Raw genomic sequence first — 24472 nt, 5'->3', positions numbered from 1 at the left:
TATATAATTACATATGTAATGATTGTGCAGATTGACTCCCAAATAAATTTGTAACGGCGAATGCGTGTATAGAAGTGTAACTTCCACCGGCAGTCCCACTGGACTGCCACCCCCGTTTTTTCATTAATCACCAACAATCGATCTGTATTTATTTCTCAAGCAAACAAATCGTAGATGAATTTTTTTCAAACAATGGAGGTTTCATCACTGTAAAAAATATACAAATTCAAGTCCGCAGACTAATTATTACTCCAAGTGAAAGACTCTTAATATTCAATGTATCTCCCACTATCCCGCATAAGATAATAGAGAAAGAACTTTTATCTTTAGGGGTAAAACTAACTTCATCAATGTCATTTTTGCGAATAGGAACCACCAATCCGGAATATAAACATGTACTTAGTTTCCGTCGACATATTTACATATCCCCATCTACAATCCCAATTTCCGATTCCATTGTTATAACGTATGATGACATTAACAATCGAATCTTTTTAACGCTACACAATGTATGTTTCCATTGCAAACAACACGACCACATTTCAAGTAGTTGCTCAGTAACTGTAAATAACTCAGATACAGCTGTCTCAACTACTACATTTTCAAACAGAAATGAATCTACTACAGTTTCTTCAGCAACAACGACTGCTATGACACCTTCAACAACGAATACCTCGACAAATATATCAACTACCTCAACGTCATCTTCGAAAACATCATCTACAACCCACGATACATCGACTACAGTTAATGCAATATCAGTACTATCTAAAACAAATCTATCCACTTCACCAACCATATCATCCCACACAAGCATTACTAAACAGTCTTCATCTACCAGTCTACACAATAATTCTAGTTCTCTTAATGAAAAAAAAAAGACTGTCCAGCACCACAAGAATTTAGTATATCCAACGAGGAAAATACTTCAAAATCATCCTCCAAACTATATCTGAAGCAATAACACCCCCCCATTGAGACATCAGCCTATGAGAATGTATTTCCAAAGCTAACCCAGAAACAAAAAAGAATAAAAACAAAAACATCAACAGTGTCTTTAGAAACCCTAATGCAACCAATTAAAGAATTATTCGATTCCGAAAAACAAATATTAACCTTCGAAGAAACAGTTGATTTATTTGAGCTAAAGATGTTATCAGTGTTACACATAAATATACCTCAAACACTCAAGCACATATACAACTCTTATCCAAAATCCATTCATGTACATCCGGGCGTTTACTAAAATTGAAATGTACAAAGTTAAAAAAGAAAATGAGGAAACAATTCAGAAAACTCAAATACGAGGATGAAGAACTAGAGACGGATACGTTGAGTGAGTTATCCCAGGAGCTTAACATTTAATTAAAAACAAAATAAACATTCAATTTATTACAATACAACATATTCACTGATCGTTTTAAAAACTTATATACTGAAAACAGGAATGTGAAACCACCATTCTACGAAAGAGTTAGGCAAACTCTCATGGCTTTACAAATTCCGATACCAAGTACCTATTCCAACTTCATAAGAATTCCTCCTCCTTGGACAATAAGCAATCCTCAATCTGACACATCCTTAAATATCTTTAGAAATAACAATACTCCTTACTCCTTAATAAAAAATACCTTCATAAAAAAACTTACAAAATTTTCTAACTTTTATCACGTATACACAGATGCCTCTAAAACATCTACTGGAGTTAAGGCAGCTGTCTTTACTTTAACAATTACACTTGAGTATAAATTACCATCCTTAAGCTGCATACATACCGGCGAGCTATATGCTATCTACCAAGCTCTCACTCATATTAACTCCGGTAGTATATTCAAAGCTCTTATAATTACCGATTCCCCCAGTTCCATGAATACCATTAACCAGCTTTACACAACACATCCAATTGCTCTCCTAATTAAAAAAGAACTAGCTACCTTACAAAACAGCAACCATACTGTACAATTTCTATGGGTTCCTTCACACATTGGACTTCAAGCGGCCCGTATTGAATAACAAACAAGAACAGTGAAACCGCGAGTGAAGTGAGAAATGTAATGCTAAATGTCTTAAAATCATTTGTTAAAGTGAAGGTTGAAAATTTGTGGCAAAACCAGTGGGACAGTTCAACTTCAAAACTTCGCGAAGTGAAAACATATGTAAAACCGTGGAAAGATCAAATTTCCAACAGAGCTCATCAAATCGTTATTACTCGACTTCGTCTAGGACATACCCGACTTACACATGGGCATGAAGTTGCTGGTCCTGATACCGTGGTAAACACTTCGTCTCAGGACCAGCAACTTCATGTGGAGTCATACCATAGAATAATCGAACACACATAGAAGCGACAGAACGGTCCAAAAGCGTGTACCATTTTTGTATACGCATGCCCGATTCTGGTTGTATAACTGTCAAAAACACGTGCTTATTCTTTAATTCTGGTTGTTTTCGATAGTCCGTAGGCGTCTATGGTAAATACTCGTCACAACAAGTGCATTTGACCATTTATATAATTTATTTATAGTTAAAAGGTTATAGTTATAGTTTATAGTTAAATATATAAGTTTATAGTTATAGTTTATAGTTAAAAGTTTAATTTATATTTAAAATGTCTGGATATATTTGTGCGATTCGCGGATGTTCATCTGTGACAGGAAAAGGAATACGTTTATTTAGATTTCCTAAGAATAATAACAGGTAATTACTATTGCTTTGTAATTATTATTAGTTATTACATAATAGTATTGGTTTGACTTTCGAACAGTAAGCCGACGCCGATGTGTCTGTCCGAGCTATAAAAAATAAACTTTGGTCTGCCAAGGGATAGTTCAAAATGAAAACATTAAATTTGGTGTCAGTGCTATTTCTTTTATTGACAAACGCAAGTAACCGAAGGCTCAGGTCAAAAAATCAACAGATGGTTGCCGGGTGTCAGCGCGCTCGAAGACAACAATACGAATATAGTATTTTTAGGAAACAAAAATATAAAGAGGGTTCTATCCACGAGAATATTTTTGATTTAAGAGCGTAGGCGCAAAATTTCGGGCAAATGTTTTTTAAATGTATTCATTTTTTTCGAATCCTGAAAAAACTAATAAGTATTTTTGAAAAATTTAAACGCAGAATGAAAGACCACATTATTACTGAGGGCCAAAAGTCCTCGAAAACTTCTATAATGTTTATTTTAATAAGTTACAGGGGTGAAAATAAAAAGTGAAAATTTAGTGTGATTTTTAATTTCAAATATCTCTATTCTAAGGGATTTTCTTATTCTAAGGGACTTTCGGCCCTCGGTAATAATGTAATCTGTCATTCTGTGTTTAAATTTTTCAAAAATATTTGTTAGTTTTCACAGGATTCCAAAAAAATGTTAAAAAGCATTGGCCCGAAATTTTGTGCCTACGCTCTTAAACGAAACAAAGAAATTACTAAAATGCTCAAACTAAAAATTGTTGAAAACATAATTAGGCCGATAATTGGGAAAATCTTAAAATTACAACAGAACAAGACTTCAAAATTGCAAAATCATGGTTGCAAATAAACAAACTTACATTAAATTATGAAAAAACTAAATAGGTACTCATCTACTTTTTGCTATATACAAAAGTTTTCTGCCAATTTTTAATTCGTTAAATATAAATAAAAAAGATCAAATATATGGATCGAAGTACATAAAATATTTAGGAGTTTTAAATGGGAATTACAGATAAAAAATATTAAAACTTTATTTGTTGCATATCTCAATATTTAGTGACATTTTTGTGACTTTTGTGTTGTCAGGAGAAAACTGTAAATTTATTAAGATTAGATATTAACAAAAGTTAAATATTTCATTACATACAATATTCTTAGAATATACTAATACTCTTACAGTTGTAAGTAATAAAGTATTATTTATAAATACAGAAAAAGTTCTTTGTTTAAAATATGTTCTGTTAAAAATTTGTAGTGCCTAAGTGTGGATAGAAGCTTGCAGACGAGAAGATTTGTTATTCAAAAATGGATTCACTTTATAATAATTATAGGATTTGTGAACTGCATTTTGAAGATAATGTTATTGTAAAAGGAAACAGAAGAAAAACATTGGCGCATGACGCAGTACCTTCAATGATCTTTGTTATTTATATTTAACGAATTAAAAATTGGCAGACAACTTTTGTATATAGCAAAAAGTAGATGAGTACCTATTTAGTTTTTTCCAATTTAATGTAAGTTTGTTTATATGCAACCATGTTTTTGCAATTTTGAAGTCTTGTTCTGTTGTAATTTTAAGATTTTTAGTAATTTCTTTGTTTCGCTTAAGAGCGTAGGCGCAAAATTTCCGGCCAATGCTTTTTAAATACAATCATTTTTTTCGAATCCTGAGAAAACTAACAAATATTTTTGAAAAATTTAAACACAGAATGAAAGATTACATTATTACCGAGGGCCGAAAGTCCCTTAGAATAAACAAAAAGTTTTTTTGAATGAGATATTTGAAATTAAAAATCACACTAAATTTTCTCTTTTTTTTTTTTTCACCCCTGTAACTTATTAAAATAAACATTATAGAAGTTTTCAAGGACTTTCGGCCCTCGGTAATAATGTAGTCTTTCATTCTGCGTTTAAATTTTTCAAAAATACTTATTAGTTTTTTCAGGATTCGAAAAAAATGAATGCATTTAAAAAACATTGGCCCGAAATTTTGCGCCTACGCTCTTAAGAATTTATATTGTGTGATATGCCCACTGACTATTAATTTTCTGGTTGTTAGCTGTCATTGGCGGCTTGGCCACGTAACTTCAAAGGACTGTCGCTTCTCTGTGTTCGGTTGTTCTCTGGTCATACGTCGCCATGTTATCATATCCACTAGTAACTCTAACATCTTAAAATATAATACCAAATAATGTAAACCAAATTGTAACAGTAAAATTTTAACGGGTTTTTACCCTGATATTTAGTGGCTCAAAACATGTACACTTAGTAAGTATTAACCACATTTTGTATTAACCTAGGTCAAAATTTTAACTTCATGTTCTTTTTAATTAAATTGTTATATACTTTTTAGGACACTAATGATGGAACAGTTTCCAAAAACGTTTTGTTTTCATGACATAGCCCGTTTGGATTTTTAATTTATATACCTTTTATAAAGGATTTTTACTTAAATTTTTTGTGATACATGGTATATAGCCAGCTACAGGAACTTAGTTTCCTTGTGTACTTTCTTCTTCAGTCTTTATTTTTATATCAAATTTATAATTTCCTCAGTCATCCAACGTTTATCCATTCTTTTTAAGGATTATCTGTGAGGCGAAGTCTATATTAGTTTTTAGTGATTTCCACATTTCATTCGGTTGGTTTTCTAACACTGCACTGGTTTATTTTCTTAGCATTATCTTGCAAGTACACTTTTGATAATTTTGCTAACACTCGATTCTACACTAAAAGTCACTTTAGTACCCATAAATTCTTACTTACCATAAGTGGACTTCTTTGGTTTATCGAACTCTCCGTTTTCATGCAAAGGAAACCATAAATCATCAAATCCGTTGGATTTAGGATCAAAATATAAACATTTCGATATCGATACATCCTTGGTGGTTTTCGCTGCGAGGGCATAGGCACAAGGCATTTTATCTATCATGTGGTAAAGGATCACACCCTCTGTATTCTCATATGAAAATATTTTGGAACTACAAGCAGCTAAAAAATAGGTATTTGTAACAAAAAAATGTATGTTTATATGATCTATTAACTATAAAAAAAAAATTAACCATAAACGCAGACACAGTTATTGCCCAAATTGGAACCTAACAGGGTTACTGTATAGTATAACGCATATTATCAATAATGTAGAGATTATTCAATAATTTTTAATGGAGTAATGAAACTATTTATACCTTGAAGAACATTACACTAAGGAACCACAACTTAAATGATAAATGTGCGTGTTAAATGAGAAATTTTGTTTACCTCCTTACTGCTGATCTGCTGTGGTTCCAGTTAAAAAAAAATGTTCTTGACAACAATTCAATTCCCGAGAAATATTACTGTACTACTATGGAGAAGTACCATGACACATATAAAGTACTTTAGGGATAAATACTTATCTTGACCCATATCATGGAGTGGAAGCGTGGACTCTAACTAAGGCTATCCTTAAACGCTTGACAGCCTTTCCTTAAACGCTTGACAGCCTTTGAGATGTGGGTATACAGACAACTACTGAAAATAAGCTGGGTTGACAGAGTTAGAAAGGAGGAGGTCCTTAGGCGGCTGAACCAAACAACACACCTGGTCAATATAATAAAGAAACGCAAGCTGGAATACTTCGGTCACATTATGAGACCCTGAAAAATATGATCTTTTACATCTGATCATTCAGGGAAACATCCATGGTAATCGTGGTCCTGGTAGAAGAACATCATGGCTGAAAAATCTAAGGCAATGGTATGGAAAATCAACTACATCGTTATTTAGAGCTGCTGTCAATAAAGTCACGATGGCGAATATGGTAGCCAACATGATATCCAACGATCGATAACGGTCATGGAACTAAAAGAAGAAGAAGAAGGCCCATATCATCCAACGAATTTACCGTACGCATAAATGACAGTCATACGGGTAATCAAAGTGACTTCATTGACAACATTGCCTATTCTTCTTTCAGTAGCGTGAACCTTTCAGAATCTATCGAACGTTGGCGATCATATTAGCAATAATAACTTTATTTCCGGCAACTCGAAACAGATTAGCTGATGTCTCTCGATACCACTCTCGGAGATTTCGGAGCCAGGATATTCTCCTTCGGCATGGGGCTTTTCTTCCAGAGATCTTGTCCTGAATTATGTGGTGTAGAAGAATATGCCTCTCTGAATGTCTCATCTCATGACCGAAATATTGTAACTTTCGAATTTTTATCGTTTGTGTTATTTATGTGCTCTTTTTAATTCGGTGCAAAACTATTTCATTTCTTATTCCATCAACCCAACTTATTCGCAATATTCGTCGGTAAATCCACATCTCAAAGGCCTTCAATTTTTTCATTAGCCTTTTAATACATAAATAAGTATAAGTATACATACATAAATAAGTATAAGTATAAGTATATATATATATATAGGGATTCTACAGTATTTACTGCCTTCCCTCGCTCAACCGTTTCCATCTCTCTCTGTTGTTCCATTCTCCATCGTTTAGGCCTCTCTTACTCATGGCGTCGTCTACTTCGTTCCTTCAGGTTTTTGGGGGTCGTCCTCTTTTCCTCCTTCCTATGGGGCTCCATTCGGTTATTCTCTTTATCCATCGGCTGTGGCTAGTTCTTCTTACATGTCCATACCACTTTAGTCTTTTTTGTTCTATATATGTTAGTATGTCTGTTTCTATTGATGTTCTTTGCTTTATTTCGTCATTATTTCTCCTATCCATTCTTGTTACTCTGCAGCATCTTCGCAGGCATTCCATCTCTGTTGCTACTATCTTACTGCTGTTTTTCTTGTTTACAATCCAATTTTCAGCCCCATATGTCATAATACTTCGCACTAATGTTTTATAAATCTGCGTTTTTGTCTTCATATTTAGGTGTCTATCCCACCATACTGAGTCAAGTTGTCGCATTGCTGTTCTTGTTTGTCCTAATCTTTGTGTAATTTCTTCCTCTGTTGTTGCCTTTTTCGTGATTATAAACTCCAGGTATTTGAATTTATCCTTTCCTTTGATTGTTACGTTGTCATCAATCTGTAGATCTTCTATGTCCTCTTCACTTGTAGATAGGTATTCTGTTTTCGCGAGGTTAATATCTAGGCCAGCCTTGGTATATTCTTCTTGTAGTTTCTTCATCATGTAGCTGAGGTCGTCTTGGTCTTGTGCAATCACTACTTGATCGTCTGCAAAGCTTAACGTATATAGGTATTCGTTCCGTACCGGTACTCCCATGCGTTCACATTTTCTTTTCCATGTAGTCAAGGCTTTCTCTAAGTACATTTTGAATAGGGTTGGAGATGTGGAACAACCCTGCAGGAGCCCTTTTGTTGTGGTGAAGTCTCCTATGATTCTTGTTCCCATTGTAATACACTTTATTTTCTTTATACAGAGCTTTTGTAGCTTCTATGAGTCCCGTCTGTATTTCTAATTTGTACATTGCCTCCCTCTGACCTTGGTACAGAGTCATACGCCTTTCTCAGGTCCACAAATGCCAAGTGTATATCTCTATTTTTTGCTTTTTTATTTTCCAACAGTTGTTCCAGTGTGTATATGTGGTCTATGCATGATCTTCCTGCCTAATCCTCACCGATTTTGCCTTTTATCGCTTGCTCTATCTTTTCTCGCAGTATCTTCCCATATAATCTTCCTATTGATGATATTACGCTTATTCCTCTGTAGTTTTCGCATCGTGTTCTATCTCCTTTCTTAAATATAGATGTCATATATGCCTCCGTCATATATTATGTACTTAGTACTTATAGACTTACATATAGTGCCATTTGCCTTATTTTTACTTAATTTATATAAAAGCACACAAATTAACACTTACATTTTTTATCGTCTTTACTGCCTGTTCCATTTTTGAAAGTGAAAGCAATTGTCACAGTTCTATCACTATCGCAAACATTTTCCACTGTCCATACAAATACAGCACAAGGTAAGGCACTATCCTAAAATAAAAGTGTTAAAATATTGTTCAATTGTGTCAATTACAAAAAAGTTGGAAACAGAGCCCTGCAGTGGTACGGGCATGTACAAATAATGCCAGAGTGCAGGTAGAAGAAAAGAATATTGAACTGGGAAGAAGACGGAGAGAAAGACCTGCTACAAGATGGAAAACATACATAGGAAATGCTATGATAGATGAATAATTCTTCTTTTGGCGATCATTCTGGCGTTAATTATTTTATTAACTGATGCTTTAAATAGATTAGTTGTTGTCGTGGAGAACCATTTCCTCAGGTTTTTAACCATGATATTCTTCTACTCCCAATTACTCGCTTTCCGAATACTTTGAATTGAAGGATTTTTTTCAGTAAACTGTATTTAGTGCCGTTTCTCATTATGTGTCCGAGATATTCTAACTTTCTCCTTTTAATCGTATAAATCACTTCTCTTTCTTTCCCCATTCTTCGTAGTACTGAATACTACTCCGGCCAAATTAAATGTTTTACAAGTGTATGCCCCAACCAGCGATAAACCAGAAGAAGAGGTAGAGCAAAAATATGAGTTGTTGATAAATTCACTTAAACAAATTAAAAAAGAAGATATAATTATTATTACGGGTGGCTTAAATGGAAACATTGGTAAAGGGAAAAGCGGTGAATTCATTGGTGATTTTAGTCTAGAGAAGAGAAATGAAAGGGGAGAAAGATTAAAACTGTTTGTAGAGGAAGAAGAATTTGCAATACTAAATACGTTCTTCAAACTACCACCCAGACGTTTGTATACTTGGGTCTCTTCGCAAGATCAACCAGGAAACTAAGGAATCAAATTGATTGGTGAACAAGAGATTCCGTAATGAATACTTATCAGTTAAAAGTTATCCCGGTGCTGACATATCGTTAGATAATGTTCTAGTTATTGGTAAATTTAGGTTTAGATTTAAAAAGGTTACAAAAAAAATATAACAAAAATGTGATACGAGAAGATTAAAAGATAAGGAACAGTCGCACGGATTTCAAAGAAACTAAGTAACATGAAGCAAACAGATAATCCAGAAGAATCACTCCAGAATATATATGAAACCTTTAACAAGATCAGAGAACAATATCTAATAGAAAATAAAGAGAAGAGGAAAAGTTGGATGAATGACATATACTGCAACTCATGGAAGAAAGAAGAAAATCAAAGACTAACAAAAGCATGTACAAAACTATTCAGAGACAAATAAGAACCGAAATACGAAAGGCCAAAAAATTGGTTAAAAACACAGTGTGAAGAAATAGAGTTGTTGGAACAAAAACACGATACATTTAATATGCATAAAAAGGTAAAGCGAGCAGCTGCTCTTCAAAAATCCAACACAGCTAGCAAACTGCAAAATTAAGAGAGAAACATCATCACAGATAAAAATCAAGAAATATGCATATGGGCCAAAAACATACAAGAATTCTTTGATGATAGTAGGTGTGAAAAACCTCCGTCCTACATATGTAATGACCACTTACCAATCACATCAGATGAAGTGGAAAAAGCAATATCACAACAAAGAGATGGCAAAGCTCCTGTACCTGACAATGCATATGCTGAATTCATAAAGTTATTTAATACTGACGGTACTCAACGACTAACAAAAATATTCAATGACATATATTTAAACGGAGTAATACCAAGATCATGGTTGAACTCAACGTTTATTGCTCTACCAAAGAAAACAAAATCCGTATCCTGCAATGATTTCCGGACCATCAGCTTAATGAACCACATTTTAAAATTATTTCTAAAAATCATACATGAGAGGCTATATAGATTCATCATCATCATTACTGGCTCGACAACCCTTTTTGGGTCTTGGCCTGTTCCAGGATTCTTCTCCATTCTGATCTGTTTCGTGCTTTTTTTCTCCAGTTTTTTATTTTTAAGGTTGTTATATCATTTTCTATTTGTTCTAAGTATTTCAGTTTCGGTCTTCCTCTTGTTCTTTTTCCTACTGGCATCTGTTTGAATATTTTGTTTGGTATTTCGCCTTCTTCCATTCTTTCTACATGTCCTATCCAACGCAGCCGTCCTATTTTAATGAATGTGATAATATCCGGATCCTGGTATATTTTGTATAGTTCAGAGTTGTATCGTCTTCGCCATATTCCGTTTTCTTTTGTGCCCTTATATATGTGTCGCAAGATTTTTCTTTCGAAGGTGGCTAACAACGTTTCCTCTCTTTTAGTGAGTGTCCAGGTTTCTGAGCCATATGTGAGTACCGGTCTTATTAGGGTTTTATATATTTGGCATTTTGTCTTTCTTGCGACGTTATCTGATCTTAGGTGTCTAATTAAGCCATGGTAACATTTATTTGCAATAAATATTCGCCTCTTCACTTCCTCCGTAACGTTATTATCAGACGTGACTAGGGATCCCAAGTATATAAAGTTTTTTACCCCCTCTATGTTGTATTCTTCTATTGTTATATTTTGTGGCTGCCTTATTTCTGCGTTTTTACTTACCTGCATATATTTTGTTTTGGTCTGATTGATTTTAAGACCACTATTTTGTGCAGCTCGTTCTATTTGGTTGTATGCCTCTATCATTTCTCTTCTTGATCTTGCGATTATGTCAACATCATCTGCAAATGCTAGTATTTGCACGCTTTTATTAATGATTGTTCCTCGTGTATTGACTGTTGTGTCCCTCAGTATTTTCTCGAGTACGATGTTGAACAAGATGCATGATAGAGCGTCTCCCTGGCGTAGTCCCTTTTTCACATCTATTGTTTCCGTTAATTCATTTTGTATCCGGATTCTACTTTCTACTTTTAGAGATTCTTTTATCAGTTCTATTAGTTGTGTTGGTATATTAAATTCTTTCATTGCTTTTATTAAGAATTCTCGGTTTATATTGTCATATGCGCTTTCAAAGTCTATGAAGAGATGATGTGTTTCGATGTTATATTCACTTGTTTTTTCGAGGATCTGTCGCAGAACAAATATCTGGTCTATTGTTGACTTCTGTCTACAGAAGCCACTTTGGTATTTGCCAACTATTTTTTCAGCGTGTGGTCTAAGTCTTTCATAAATGACATTGGACATTATTTTGTATGCTGCATTCAGCAGCGTGATTCCACGGTAGTTTCCACATTCTAACTGATTTCCTTTTTTATGTAATGGTACAATAATACCGCTATTCCACTCCGTTGGTAGCTGTTTATTCGACCATATCTTTGTTATCAATTCATGTATTGTTTTTTGTAGTGCGTCTCCTCCTTCCTTTAGTAACTCCGAGCTATTTGGTCCGATCCCGGTGCTTTATTGTTCTTTAATTTTTCTACTGCTGCTCTAATCTCGGCTATTGTTGGTGGAGTCTTTTCTCTGTTGTCTGCTTGGTCTAATGGTATGTCAGGGGTCGTCTCTCTCTGATCTCCATCAAATTTTTCCGTAAAATGTTCTGTCCATCTACTTAGTATCTCTTGCTGTTCTGTCAATATATTACCTTCCTTATCTCTACACATCGTTGTTCTCGGTTTGAACTCTTTTCTGCTTTTGTTTAGTCTCTGATAAAATTTTCTTGTCTCTGTTGATTTACTTAGTTCTTGAAGTTCTTTGTTCATATATTCTCTCTTTTTTCTTCGGTGAGTTTTCTTTTCTTCTTTGCGTAGTCGTTTATATTCTTCCTCTGCTTGTCGGGTTCTGTGCCCCTGTTGCATCAGTAAATATGCTCTGTTTTTTTGTCTTTGATGATCTGACATTCCTTGTCAAACCAGTCATTCGTTCTTGTTTTTCTTTCTCTACCTTTTATGCCTAGTACTTCTTTAGCTGCCTCTTTTATGATGTCTCTGCATTCTTCCCACTCTTAATTTAGGTTTTCATGTGTTATTCTGTTTTCTAGTTTGTTGTTTATCTTTTCTTTATACTCTTTATTTTTGTTTGTTTCTTTGAGTCTTTCTACCTTGTATCGTTCATGTTTAGAGCCTCTTTCCTTTTTGATGTTTGAAATTCTAGTCCTTACCTCACTTTCGACCAGGTAGTGATCAGAATCCGCATTTGCCCCTCTTGTGGTGCGGACGTTTATTATATTCGATTGGTGTCTCGAGTCTACAATAACATGATCTATCATATTTACTGTAAGTCCATCCGGGGATTTCCAGGTACCTTTGTGTATATCTTTGCGAGCGAAGTACGTGCTGGCAATCACCATGTTAAGTGATCTTGCTAGGTTTATTAACCTATTGCCATTGTCATTTGATTGCTCATGGAGACTGTGCCTACCTATTGTGGGTTGGAATTGCTGTTCTTTTCCAACTTTGGCGTTTAGGTCTCCATAGATTATTTTTATATCATTTTTTGGGCATAACTGATATGCGGACTCTAATTCGTCATAAAACTCTTCTTTAATTTCCTCTTCTTTTTCTTCTGTCGGGGCATGCGCATTAATTAGACTGTAGTTAAAGAAACGACCTGTAACTCTTAAAATGCACATTCTTGGACTAATGGCTCTGAAATCTCTTATAGTAGGCTTTACTCTCTTGTTTACTATGAATCCTGTGCCCAAGACGTGATCTTTAGGATCGCAGCTGTAGAAAATCGTATGGCTGGCTATATAGATTATGCGAAAAAAAAAATCAGTCGTACACAGTTTGGTTTTCGGAACGCAGTGCTAGAACAAAACACTCAAAAGAACACAACGATTCAAATATCTTGGACGTTGGATCATCCAAAATGCAGATCCGTCCTTCGAAATCAGCTGTCTGACTGAACAGGCAACAAGCACGTTTCAAAAATTCAAGTTGGTATAACCCCATATATTCTAACTTACGAAATAAATACATGCATATTACATGTATCGTGTTTTTGTTCCAACAACTCTATCTCTACACACTGTGTTTGTAACCAATTTTATTTGGCCTTTCGTATTTCGGTTCTTATTTGTCTGTGAATATTTTTTGTTCTTTTATTTTCTTCTTTCTTCCATGATTTGTATAAAAAAAATTTCGGTGCCCAACCAACCCCCCCCCCCCCAAGGTAAAATTCTAGGTGCGCCACTGCATCCAACTTTTCCTCTTCTCTTTATTTTCTATTAGATGTTCTTCTCTGATCTTGTTAAATGTTTCACATATATTCTGGAGTGATTCTTCTGGATTATCTGTTTGCTTCATGTTACTTAGCGTCTCTGAAAAAATCCGTACGACTGTCTCTTTTCTTTCCTTAAACAGGCCATTAACGTTCCGATTTTTAGTCCGACTAGTGGTCCAACTTCCGCAGTTGGATCTGAAATCGGACCGTGATTGGGGTGGTTGGATTAGTTGGACTAGTGGTACGAGTCGGAACATCTAGAGGGACGACTTGAAGATCCGACTTCCGACTGGCGACGAAGTGGGAGCGTGAATGGTGAAGTTGGAAGTCGGATCACAGGTAGGATCGAAAATTTCCTCAGTCAGTTGACCTTCGGCACCTGTTACGTATGAGATTTCTATAAAATTTTTAATTTCTTTACGCCAGAAAGCGTAAAGTTGCTACAAGGCGTTGTTCAGTACTGACACATTCACGCATGACGGCATCTTTTTTGGACTTTTTCCAGCAACAGCGAAAAAGTGAAGTTGTCCATTGTGAGGTAGTTTTTGTAATCATCCTCATCAATGACATTGAGCAATTTCGTGTCACAATAGTTTACACGATCAACAAATAATTTCTTCATCCAACATTTTTTCTTCTTTTTTTTTTCAAATGATAATGATAACAAGCACAATGCTGCCATTTTCCTCCTCCTAATTATATTTTGCGTAGTGTTTACTCGATACATCTTTTGGTTAAGCGATGTACACCATCGTGAAAACAAACTAGAACTGAAGTTGGACCGCTAGTTGGATAGCAAGTCGGAGCCTGAGTGGAGACGAATATCCAACTAGTAGTCCTACTAAGTGGGACCGCAAGTCGGAACGTGAATGCTCAGCTTTATCTTTTAGTCTTCTCATATCACATTTTCTGTTTTTATTTTTTTTGTAACCTTTTTAATCTAAACCTAAATTTACCAATAAGAGGAACATAATCTAACGATATGTCAGCACTGGGATAACTTTTAACTGATAGGCATCCATTACGGAATTATGTACCATGTACATTACCATTATGTAATCAATTTGATTCCTTATTATGTTTCCTGGTTGATCTTGCGGAGAGATCCAAGTATCTATGGTTGATTTAGGTCCTCTAATGCTCTCGAAGGTATATTTATGTTGTTGTTTATGGGGATAAAAAGTATTATTAATTCACAGCTCATTATGTGCCAGTATTGGATGAGTTATTATTGAGCTTTTATGAAACCAACAAGAAAACATTCCCAAAAGGAAAGTCTAGATCCTCCATTACGACAATCCCCGGCTTTCAAGGACTGTTTGGCCCAAAACCAGATTACAGTCATGTAGCACCCGCTCTATTCGCCAGATTTAGCACCCTGTTACTTCCAGCTACCTGCTTGAAAGAAACTCACTGAGTCGTTCGAGGATGTTAAACAAAAACCGGCCGAATACTCAACAGCCTGTTCGCATAACACTGTTTAATGATGTGAAATGAGAGTATATTGAAGAACAAAAATGAATAAATATAAAAAATTGCGAAATAAAGCTGATATACCGACAGTCTAGAAACTTAATTGCCAAACCTCGTGTGTATATATACACGCATAAATACACAGAAACACACTAATTCATGGACAAATACACTTACAGACAGTCGTACTTATAAAAATACGAGTGTAAAGTCCTAAAACACGCTCACGTACAAAGTCATGCTTAAGTTCATTTTCACGATTAACTTCACACATTTTCAATTAAGTCTGTGGAATTTTATGCTCACTTACCTTATAGTTATGTGGAATAACGGGACTAATCTGTCTACATATAAGTTTAATACCACCATATTCAGAGAGGTCATACTCTGTCCATGATCTGGGGTATAAGCCAGTATATTTAATTTTATATTCGGGAATTATACTAACACAAGAAGATAAACTCCTTTTCCTGAAAAATATTCGTTTAGGAGATATGTTTTGGAAACTTTTAGTAGTAAGAATGCTTTCTTTTAAAAAGAAAAATAAAAACACCATATTAATAATTCTAAATCTTCTCTTTTTGCTAACAATTTTTGTAAAACAGCGAAATTTTTTTATTTTCCTAATAATAAAGAGAGGAAAAATAAATAAAAAGTAAAATAACTGAATACAGACTAAGTTACCAACATCTAGGAGACAAAATAGAAAAGGGTAGAAAACATTGCAATGATGCAAGTAGATCCGCTGAGCTCTCTAATTTAAAACAAGCCCTCATCCAAAACGGATACCGCGAAAATCACATCAATAGGAGCATCCACGGACATCAATCTCCCACTCAATCTCATTCCAAAGACTAAGACCCTTATCATAAGAAAGCTTTTCTTCCTTAAATCAAAGGTATCACTGACAAAATCGACAAAATTCTTAAAGCAAGAGGAATAAAGACAATATTTACCCCCCAACAAAACTTTCATCGATCTTATATAGACTAAACAAATCGTGGAATCCAAGATAGGATTTATGAACATTCCATTTCTGCTCACAATTCCGATTCAATTTCAGCTCTAGGTCAACACCATCTTCATACAGGTCACAAAATTGCTTTTGAAAACTCCAGAACCACAGTCCTCATCCGCTTCTATAAACCAAGAATTATCCGACAAGCCATTTAAAATGAAAAAAGGCCAAATTGTCTCGATAAAAGAGATGACGCCATCCGGTTACTTTCGACATGGAAACCTCTCCAGTATTATTCTTAGCTTTAGGTTTAATATATATTTTGTTATACCCAAATGTTCGTGTATAATTGTGAAAATATTTGATAACTTTACACTGTCAGCTATCTCTTGCAACTTCACTTTGCGGTTATCCATACCCCAAGTATCTAATTTTCGGGGCGCTCAGCATCATTGGTGCCAGTACGACCGCATTTGAATTCAGCAAACCATCGTTTAATGGTTGTATTGCAATCGATGGAGCAGAGTCCCGGTAACATACGATATTGTTTTATAAAAATCATCAAAAGTAGGATCACTTCAAGCACTGTAATTCGGTAAATAATTATCCGAATGACATGAAACTTTGACAGTATGCTTTTAAAGGTTGATACTACCAAAATGCCATGTGGATAATTCATTAGAGTTTTCATCTCATTGTTCGGTTAGGTTAGATTATTAACCAACGTAAATTTTCTGTAAAAAGGACCACATAACGTATTTAGGTGATAAGCCGTTTATTAAAATGCAGCTGCATTTACCCTAATAGGAAGGAAGCAGAAATTTAGGAATTTAAATTATCAGAATTGTTTAGAAGTTTATTTTAGGAGGATTGCTAGGGTGCAAAAGTTATAAGTAAGAAAATGAAAGGAAATTAGGGATGTAATTAAATAAATTAACAAAATATAGAAATAATATAAGACCTTATCGAACATCACAACACATAAAAAAGAACAAATGAAAAAGATTAGTTGTACGAGAAAAAAATGGTCATATAACGTATTTAGATGATAGGGAGTTGATTAAACGGCAGCATCAAATTACAGTAATTTAGAAACACAAATTGAATAATCTAAACCATTCAGAATTTTTTAACAATTTATAATAGACTTATTTTTACCTATATGTAGAGAGCCAACTCTCAAATAGTGTAAAACCCTTTTCATCTTTAATGACTACAAGAAAGTCATCGGCGTCAACTGTGTTCCATTCGTAAATTCCTGGTTTAAGCTGAAATCTACAAAACTGTCCTTTGTAACCCCGTCCTATGGTGCCACAACCAATACCACCAATTGGAACTCCTGAAAATTTAAATCCACATATAATAATAATAATATATCCAATTCGTAAATATTGTTATAATACTCATTTTAATTAATACCAGTGACAAAGGGTACTGGTCCAGTCCTGAGACAGGAAGAATTTCTCAATCTTTTGGCAACTAATACGAAGAATAGCTGAGTTGCTATTTCCTGGAAGAAATAGGCAAGGAAGACCTAAGATTACTTGGTACAAGAATCTTATGCAACACAAATATGTGAAGGGTATTAGTATTGATACAATCCAGATATAAATTATGTAGAATAGAAGAGATATATTATAGTAAAAATTAAGAATTGTTGCCGCTATTTAACGTGATTTGACCACGCCTGTAAAACATGTGCTTCAATCACTATACAACCATTCCATTCTCGGTTCTCGTTAACATTTTATATCCAACATGGTCCATCTTCGGATGCTTTCATAACCTATTACATTAAATCATCCTGTGACTGAACAGTTCCCTTTCTACATTTCATTTTCAATCGAATTCCGAACTTATAGATAGACCAAATGAATATTTCTCTGTATGTCGCATTATGAAACAGTTGATACAAACTTACCATAAATTTGTTCCGGTTTTCGTGGGAAAATGTAATCCATAACAACCTTATGGCCTTTCCACTTTGATTTTATATAGAACAATATATACCTAAAATAAAAATGTCAAATTTAACAAGTACCATTAAATGCAGATACAAATAACATAAATAGGAGCACCTAATAATTACCGTTACTATTTGTTTCGTGTTTATTCAAATTTAATATTAAACAGACTAGAAGAAATAACTGAATGAATATACGTTCATACAAGATTTGTTTATGAATATAAGAACATATATTTACAGTTCGCCCTTAAAAAGCAGATTTTAAAGAACCGACACTCATACATTTCATATTGTTATGTGACTGTAATTGCAGTCCTGTAATATCTCGAACATTCGACCTGGCGTTTTATTCGCGATATTTTCTTGAAATTTCGCTTTAAAAGCGCTGACTTGGCATTCATGACTTCGCTGGTGATATCTAGAACATCTGTTCGTGTATAAAAACAGCTGCTTCGTCACTTTGAGGAGACAACATGTGATTAGTGAAATGTTTATCTTGTAAAGTGATGTACGGTATTTATTAATTGAGACGTTTGTTATTTATCTAGGGAGTTACTGTTTTGTTTGTATTTGAGTGTTTAAATAAAATTAGTTAAACTACGTATTTCACTTAATTCCTGACCCCCCAGAAAAACGTAACGATATTTTATCGTTACAAGGTACAGAAGATTGAAAACCAAAAACGACAAGAAATTTTTTATGACCAACTTCAGGATATTATTGAGAACCCCTAATCAGAAGATCTAGTAATTAAGTTAGTGAGATTTTAACGTCCGAATAAGACAAGGTTCTGTTCCAGAACCAAACAAAATGCTCAATGAAGATTACTTGAACGATCATGAAGATCTTATTCAAAACATTCGTTAAAAAGTCTAAGAATTAACAATGTATTCTAGAACCATAAAACTCAATATTGTCACGTACAATAAACCTGGATGAGTAAAAAGGGTCCCAGAAGTTGAGCGCTGTGTTAATTAACGTAAAAAATAAACCCTGCCTGGATTTTCTATCTTTGAATTTAAATTAAACAAATAAACCTGGTTTGAATGATAAAGAAATCGAACTAAATAGAAAGGGCGCAACCTTAACTTTTTAATTTGAGAGACAAGGAAAACTTGTAGGATCCTATAACGTATTTCAGACATGCAGTGTTCGAAGGATACAGCCATGCAAACTAAATGAGAATTTTCTTGACAACGTTGCCGCTCTTCATGGCAGCAATCGTACGAACAACATACAATCACAGATTCTCAACAGTCCAGTCACAAAACTAGATTTTTAGTATATATTGAAGAAATGGAAGTTTAGTAATTACATGGATAGTTAACAATTTCCTTTTAATGACTGCCAAAATGAATAATGGGATTTTAATAGGTTCATAATTATTACTTATAAACATATTTAATAACGTTTCCCATACTGATCTGATTTCTATTTCAACATCAAGCGAGTCAAGCACTGAAGTTGTTTTACAAGAGTGTTCGTCAAAGGATGAAGAAGATATTCAAGACTTGGAACCCATCTCTAAGAATGAAAATATTAATGTGGGAAATGTTGTGTTGGTGAAATTTATAGTTTCCAAAGGATAAGGAATATGTGATTAAATTTTCACGTTGTAAACGTAACACAAACAGTTTTTTGTTTCCTACAGTAGACATTTCAGTAGTAAAAAAAAAAGACATTGCAGCTATTTTGCCTTTCTCTTCTATACAGGGGACTGCGATAACTGCTCTACTCAGGGGACTGCAAGAACTGTAAGGGTTTGTCAGTTTAATGTTAATTTTTCTGGCTTAAATTTAAGATAAGGTGCTATGTATAAGTACTAAAAATATACACCTTTAAGATGTTATTTGTTTTTCTTTTACTATTAAAATGGATAGCCGAATCTTCCCCTCTATATAGTTAAACTACCTCTCCGGTAGTGCAGTTTCAGTTATTTCAAAATATTTTATTTTGGGTCAAAAGAAAATGAAAACTAAAAATCAGAAACTTATTCTTTAAATACAGCTTTTTAACTCTTAAATCAAGTACCCAAGAAACTACAGTTTTATTTAAAAATACCAGTATTTGATTAATCCTTTATTTATGTTTGGTTTCTAAAGGTTAATATGTCGAATGTTGACCACTTTCCCCTAGGAATATGGCATTGGCGGCGATTGTGACCGAACAACCCCTGCAGTCTTGCATATCATCGTTGTCACAAATGATGAATTTTGCATAACCGAAGCTGGGTGACAGCTCTGCCCATCTTCTGGAACAAGAGGTAGACTTCTGACATTTTCACATTACTGCTCACAAAAGGTGAAAAAAGTGCCTTTCAGTGTTCAACTGACAGTGTAATCAGAAGGTTTTACATCTGCTGCCTCTATATTCGACTGTATTTAAAAATAAATGCCTCAAAGGTATACACATGAAGAGTAATAGGTAGCAAGTAATGTTATCTATGAGCATATTTACAATTATAACTTACCTTAATATAAGGGGTAATATATTCCAAATAACTCTTAGACTAGGTCTATAGTCCTGATTCCTCTTCTCTGGATAAACATAATCTAAACTTAACTTAAGTCCATATTTTGGAGGCAATGTATGATTTACTTTAGACATTTTATCTAGTTTGTTATTGCCAAATCATTTACAAAGTACCTTAAATATAAACACAAAAATTATAAATATGAATAATTAAGATATCAATAACAATGAATATAATAACTTAAATATTATATTATGCAGGAGATTACTTTTACTAAAATTCATATATGAATATGAATTATAAGAATATTCATTAACTAAATCATTTATGAGTGTTAAACACCTTGTAGACAAATTATTAGTGAAAGCATTGGTGGTTCACATAAGACATAAGTGTTAATGACAGTTTACAAAAAAACTGACAATTACTGTAGTAATATGCAGGGACTTAAACAAGAAAATAGAAAGTATCATTATAAATATAGGACAATGGGAAGGAAACCCATCTGGAACAACACCAGAAAATTATTTTGTAACAAGTAAAAGGAGAATTGACAGGGCTAAAGAATATTAAGTTTTTTTATCAAACAGCTACTTCTTTACTCCTACCCACTACACAGTATGGATTTGGTAGAGGTCATAGTACTATAGATGCATTGACCCATATGGTCACAGATGCAATATAAATATGCTTATCTGAAAGCAAATATATGTTATGCCTATTTAAGAATGGGTATTAAATAATTTAGTTAATTTGTTATTAAACAGAAAAATTTATATTCATGATCACAAAAATGTACTCCACAGACCAAGAACAGTATATAATGGTTTGCCACAGGGATCAATATTGAGTCCACTTCTATTTATAATATTTACACAGCAGAACTGCATATTTTGATGGATGAAACTATAAAAGTTATTCAGTATATATTCAAAAGACAGTGGTTATGTGTCTTACTAGGCACAGACTTAAAACCCCTGATTCCTATACCCATAGTGAAAAAATATACATATATTGGCAATATGTGGAATAAAATTTGGTATGAAAACCCCACATGACAGATGGTGATGGAAACAGGGGTAGTGAGCCCTCAAAGCTAGATGATAGCAATGATTATTAATAAAAATTGTCTAAGGGTAAAGAATGACAATATAAAGAATAGTGACAACAATTAACTTAGCACTGTAGCTCTTAACTTAAATTGTGCAATATTACAATAACAAGCACTTCATGAATACATGGTTTTATACTTACAAAGCAGCCAAAGACTAAATAATATGAGTCTAAAATACATTTCTACAACCATGTGAAGTCCATGTCATATAAAATACTGTATTGGTCAAGTATTAGACAAGGGGCTTAGACGAACAAATTTGGAAGGGCAATTACACTGGTTAACCACCTCAGTATCACAATATGCTGACCCAGAATAAAGGGTAAAAAAGGGAACAAACTTAAAGCCTAATTTGGGTAATTCTATTAAATACAGGGTGTCAGGACATGTTTCTCAATTGTTATGGATGTAATAGATTGCAACAACAATAGAAAGCTAGTTATAATTAAAAATATAATCGGTATGATAATAAATTTTGGAAATACGGAACATTCAATCCATAAATTGTATGCTGTACCTACATTAGAATATGTAAAATTAACTTAGAGAAGATCACTACAGGAGCAATACAACAATTGTGTAGCATCAATACTGTAAAACCCTTCGAGCTACAATCAATGTAACAGCAGAGGTAGCTATGGCAGACTTGAAAAAATGCATACAAGAAACACGTTCAAACAATTAAGATGGAGAAAAGATAAAAGATAAACAAATACAATACCAGAATTATATAGAACATAATTGTATTTTAAACTAAATACATATCTAAATGTAGTTAGAATTAAATTATGGTAAAATAGCTACTTACAAAAAGAAAACTAATACATATTTGTAATATAAAATTATTTCTATATTATTCACTAACACAATACCTACTTTTCCTCTCGAATCTTACATCCATATGCAGTCTATAAATTATCTTTTGTTCTATTTCAAATATTTACATTAATACAGATGAAATATTGATTGTACTATAAAATATTAACCAGAGTTTGTGTACATTGAAATTAAATCAACATAAATTTGTAAATATCCAACTCACAGATTCCTTTTTATATAGCACTGGAAACTGGAAAACGTGGACAAAATTAAATTTCATCCACAACAGTATACTTTTGCCAGTTTTATAACCTAAAATATCTATACTATAATCAAACTATAATCTATAATTTTTAATCAGCTGGAAACCTTTTGTTTTGTTTAAAAAAAAATATCGACCAATCAACGTGTTCAATAAACAGAAGGGACATTTACCCGCCAACATTAAAAACTTTAAAGAAATTTACTTTTTTATTGGTAGCGTTGGAAACTTAATAATCCAGTAATCAGAGACGAAAATGGCTCTGAACCTCTAAAAATCATACGAAGAAGCTGAATTTTCCTGAGGAGGTTAATCTTGGGATCCCAAAAAAATGCAAAAAAGTTTACCACTTTAACACTTTTACCCCCCGGCATTTCCCTAAAACGCCACGAAAAACGGGGAAAACGGAAAAAAACGATTTACCAAGAATCTGTATGCCGCAGAAAACAATATTTCAACTAAAAAAATGTAGCTGAGATAATTTTGAACAAAAATGTTTAAGTACCACTTTTTGTGTAGAATGAAACGTTTTCTCAGAAACAATGCTTGAAGCAAACAGCGATTGTGAATGTCACGCGCGCGCGAAATCAATTTTAAATAAAATTTGTAGCAACTCAAGGCTAAAAATTCGATATGTTTTGATAAGAATGTCCTATTGACAAAAATGAAAATGCGTTTTAAAGGTAAAGAGAGCTGATTTCGTAGACATTTTTTTTTATTTTGTTGCAAATAAAGTCAGTTTTTATAAAGACGTTAAATAAATAAACGCTATGCGATAATTGCCATTTTTTATGATTCTCATGAGATCAATAAAATGTAACACTTTCTTTGACCGGTTGAAGCGGAATTTCCATTTTTTCGAGCCTAATCTTCAAAACCTATAACATGAAATTTTGAATTTTGGCTTATGAGGTATAGGTACTTATGAGGTATATGAAAAGTAGAGAGGACCATATATGCCGGAGTTAATTAACAGGTCTGTGGAGAAGGCAATATAATTTCAAACTCTATATAAACATCACCAAACTTTTTGGTGAAGCAGATATCGTGTAAACCATCAAAATAAACCGTCTAAGATGGGTGGGTCACGTTAAGCGGATGTATGAAAGTGATTCTGCTAAAATGACCATGATTAATAGGCCGTCGGAAGAAGAAGAAGGGGGGCGACCTAAACTCAGATATCTGGTCGACGTACAGGACGGCTTAAGGGAGATTGGAGTACCTAAGGAAATGGAGAAGACAGACATTCGACAGGGAAGGATGGAAGAATGTTTTAACACTCTGCCAGATACATAAGTCGTCTACAGACATTTCCGAGTTCCAACATCGAAAAGAGTACCCATGTTCGCCCGTCTAAAGATCTGGCCTACTGGCAAGGATCGATCCTAACGTAAACCGATAATCCCAATGGAATAGCAAACTACGATTGCCTACTAAAGCCATATTGTTTTGAGCCTTTCGACTCTCGGAACTCCAAGAGATATCAATGCCATCTTTGACTAGAAAAAATACGACCTTAGAGACGTTCAGGCATAATACCACGGATGGTAACTTCGCACCATTACCCGCTCGAGTAAGTGCGTCAATCATATGTTCGAATCTGCAATTCCTCTTATACTGAGTAGGATTACTATTACAACGACGAGTCATCAGTAGGGAAAAACTAACCTGTCTCATGACGGTTTAAACCCAACTCACGTTCCCTGTCTATGGGTG

At 33.9% G+C, this 24472-nt stretch overlaps 1 protein-coding gene across 3 annotated transcripts in view; it reads right to left on the bottom strand.

The window, feature by feature from the left end:
• LOC140434454 (non-lysosomal glucosylceramidase) overlaps positions 1-22942 on the bottom strand; it is a 39186-nt gene extending 16244 nt beyond the window's left edge. Inside the window, exons 1-7 of one of the 3 annotated variants that reach the window (XM_072522719.1) lie at positions 22718-22942; positions 20559-20734; positions 18044-18132; positions 17281-17461; positions 15475-15634; positions 8516-8636; positions 5461-5685 (exon numbers count right to left, since the gene is read on the bottom strand). In XM_072522719.1, coding sequence (XP_072378820.1) covers positions 5461-5685; positions 8516-8636; positions 15475-15634; positions 17281-17461; positions 18044-18132; positions 20559-20695 — 913 coding nt within the window. In that variant the 5' untranslated portion in view covers positions 20696-20734; positions 22718-22942. The other 2 variants (XM_072522718.1, XM_072522720.1) reach the window with 2 other exon arrangements.
• Between the last annotated feature and the right edge of the window lie 1530 nt (positions 22943-24472).

Source organism: Diabrotica undecimpunctata, chromosome 2 (genome assembly GCF_040954645.1).
Source record: "Diabrotica undecimpunctata isolate CICGRU chromosome 2, icDiaUnde3, whole genome shotgun sequence".
NCBI classification, from domain to species: Eukaryota; Metazoa; Arthropoda; class Insecta; order Coleoptera; family Chrysomelidae; genus Diabrotica; species Diabrotica undecimpunctata.
This window is presented reverse-complemented; position numbering and strand designations above follow the sequence as displayed.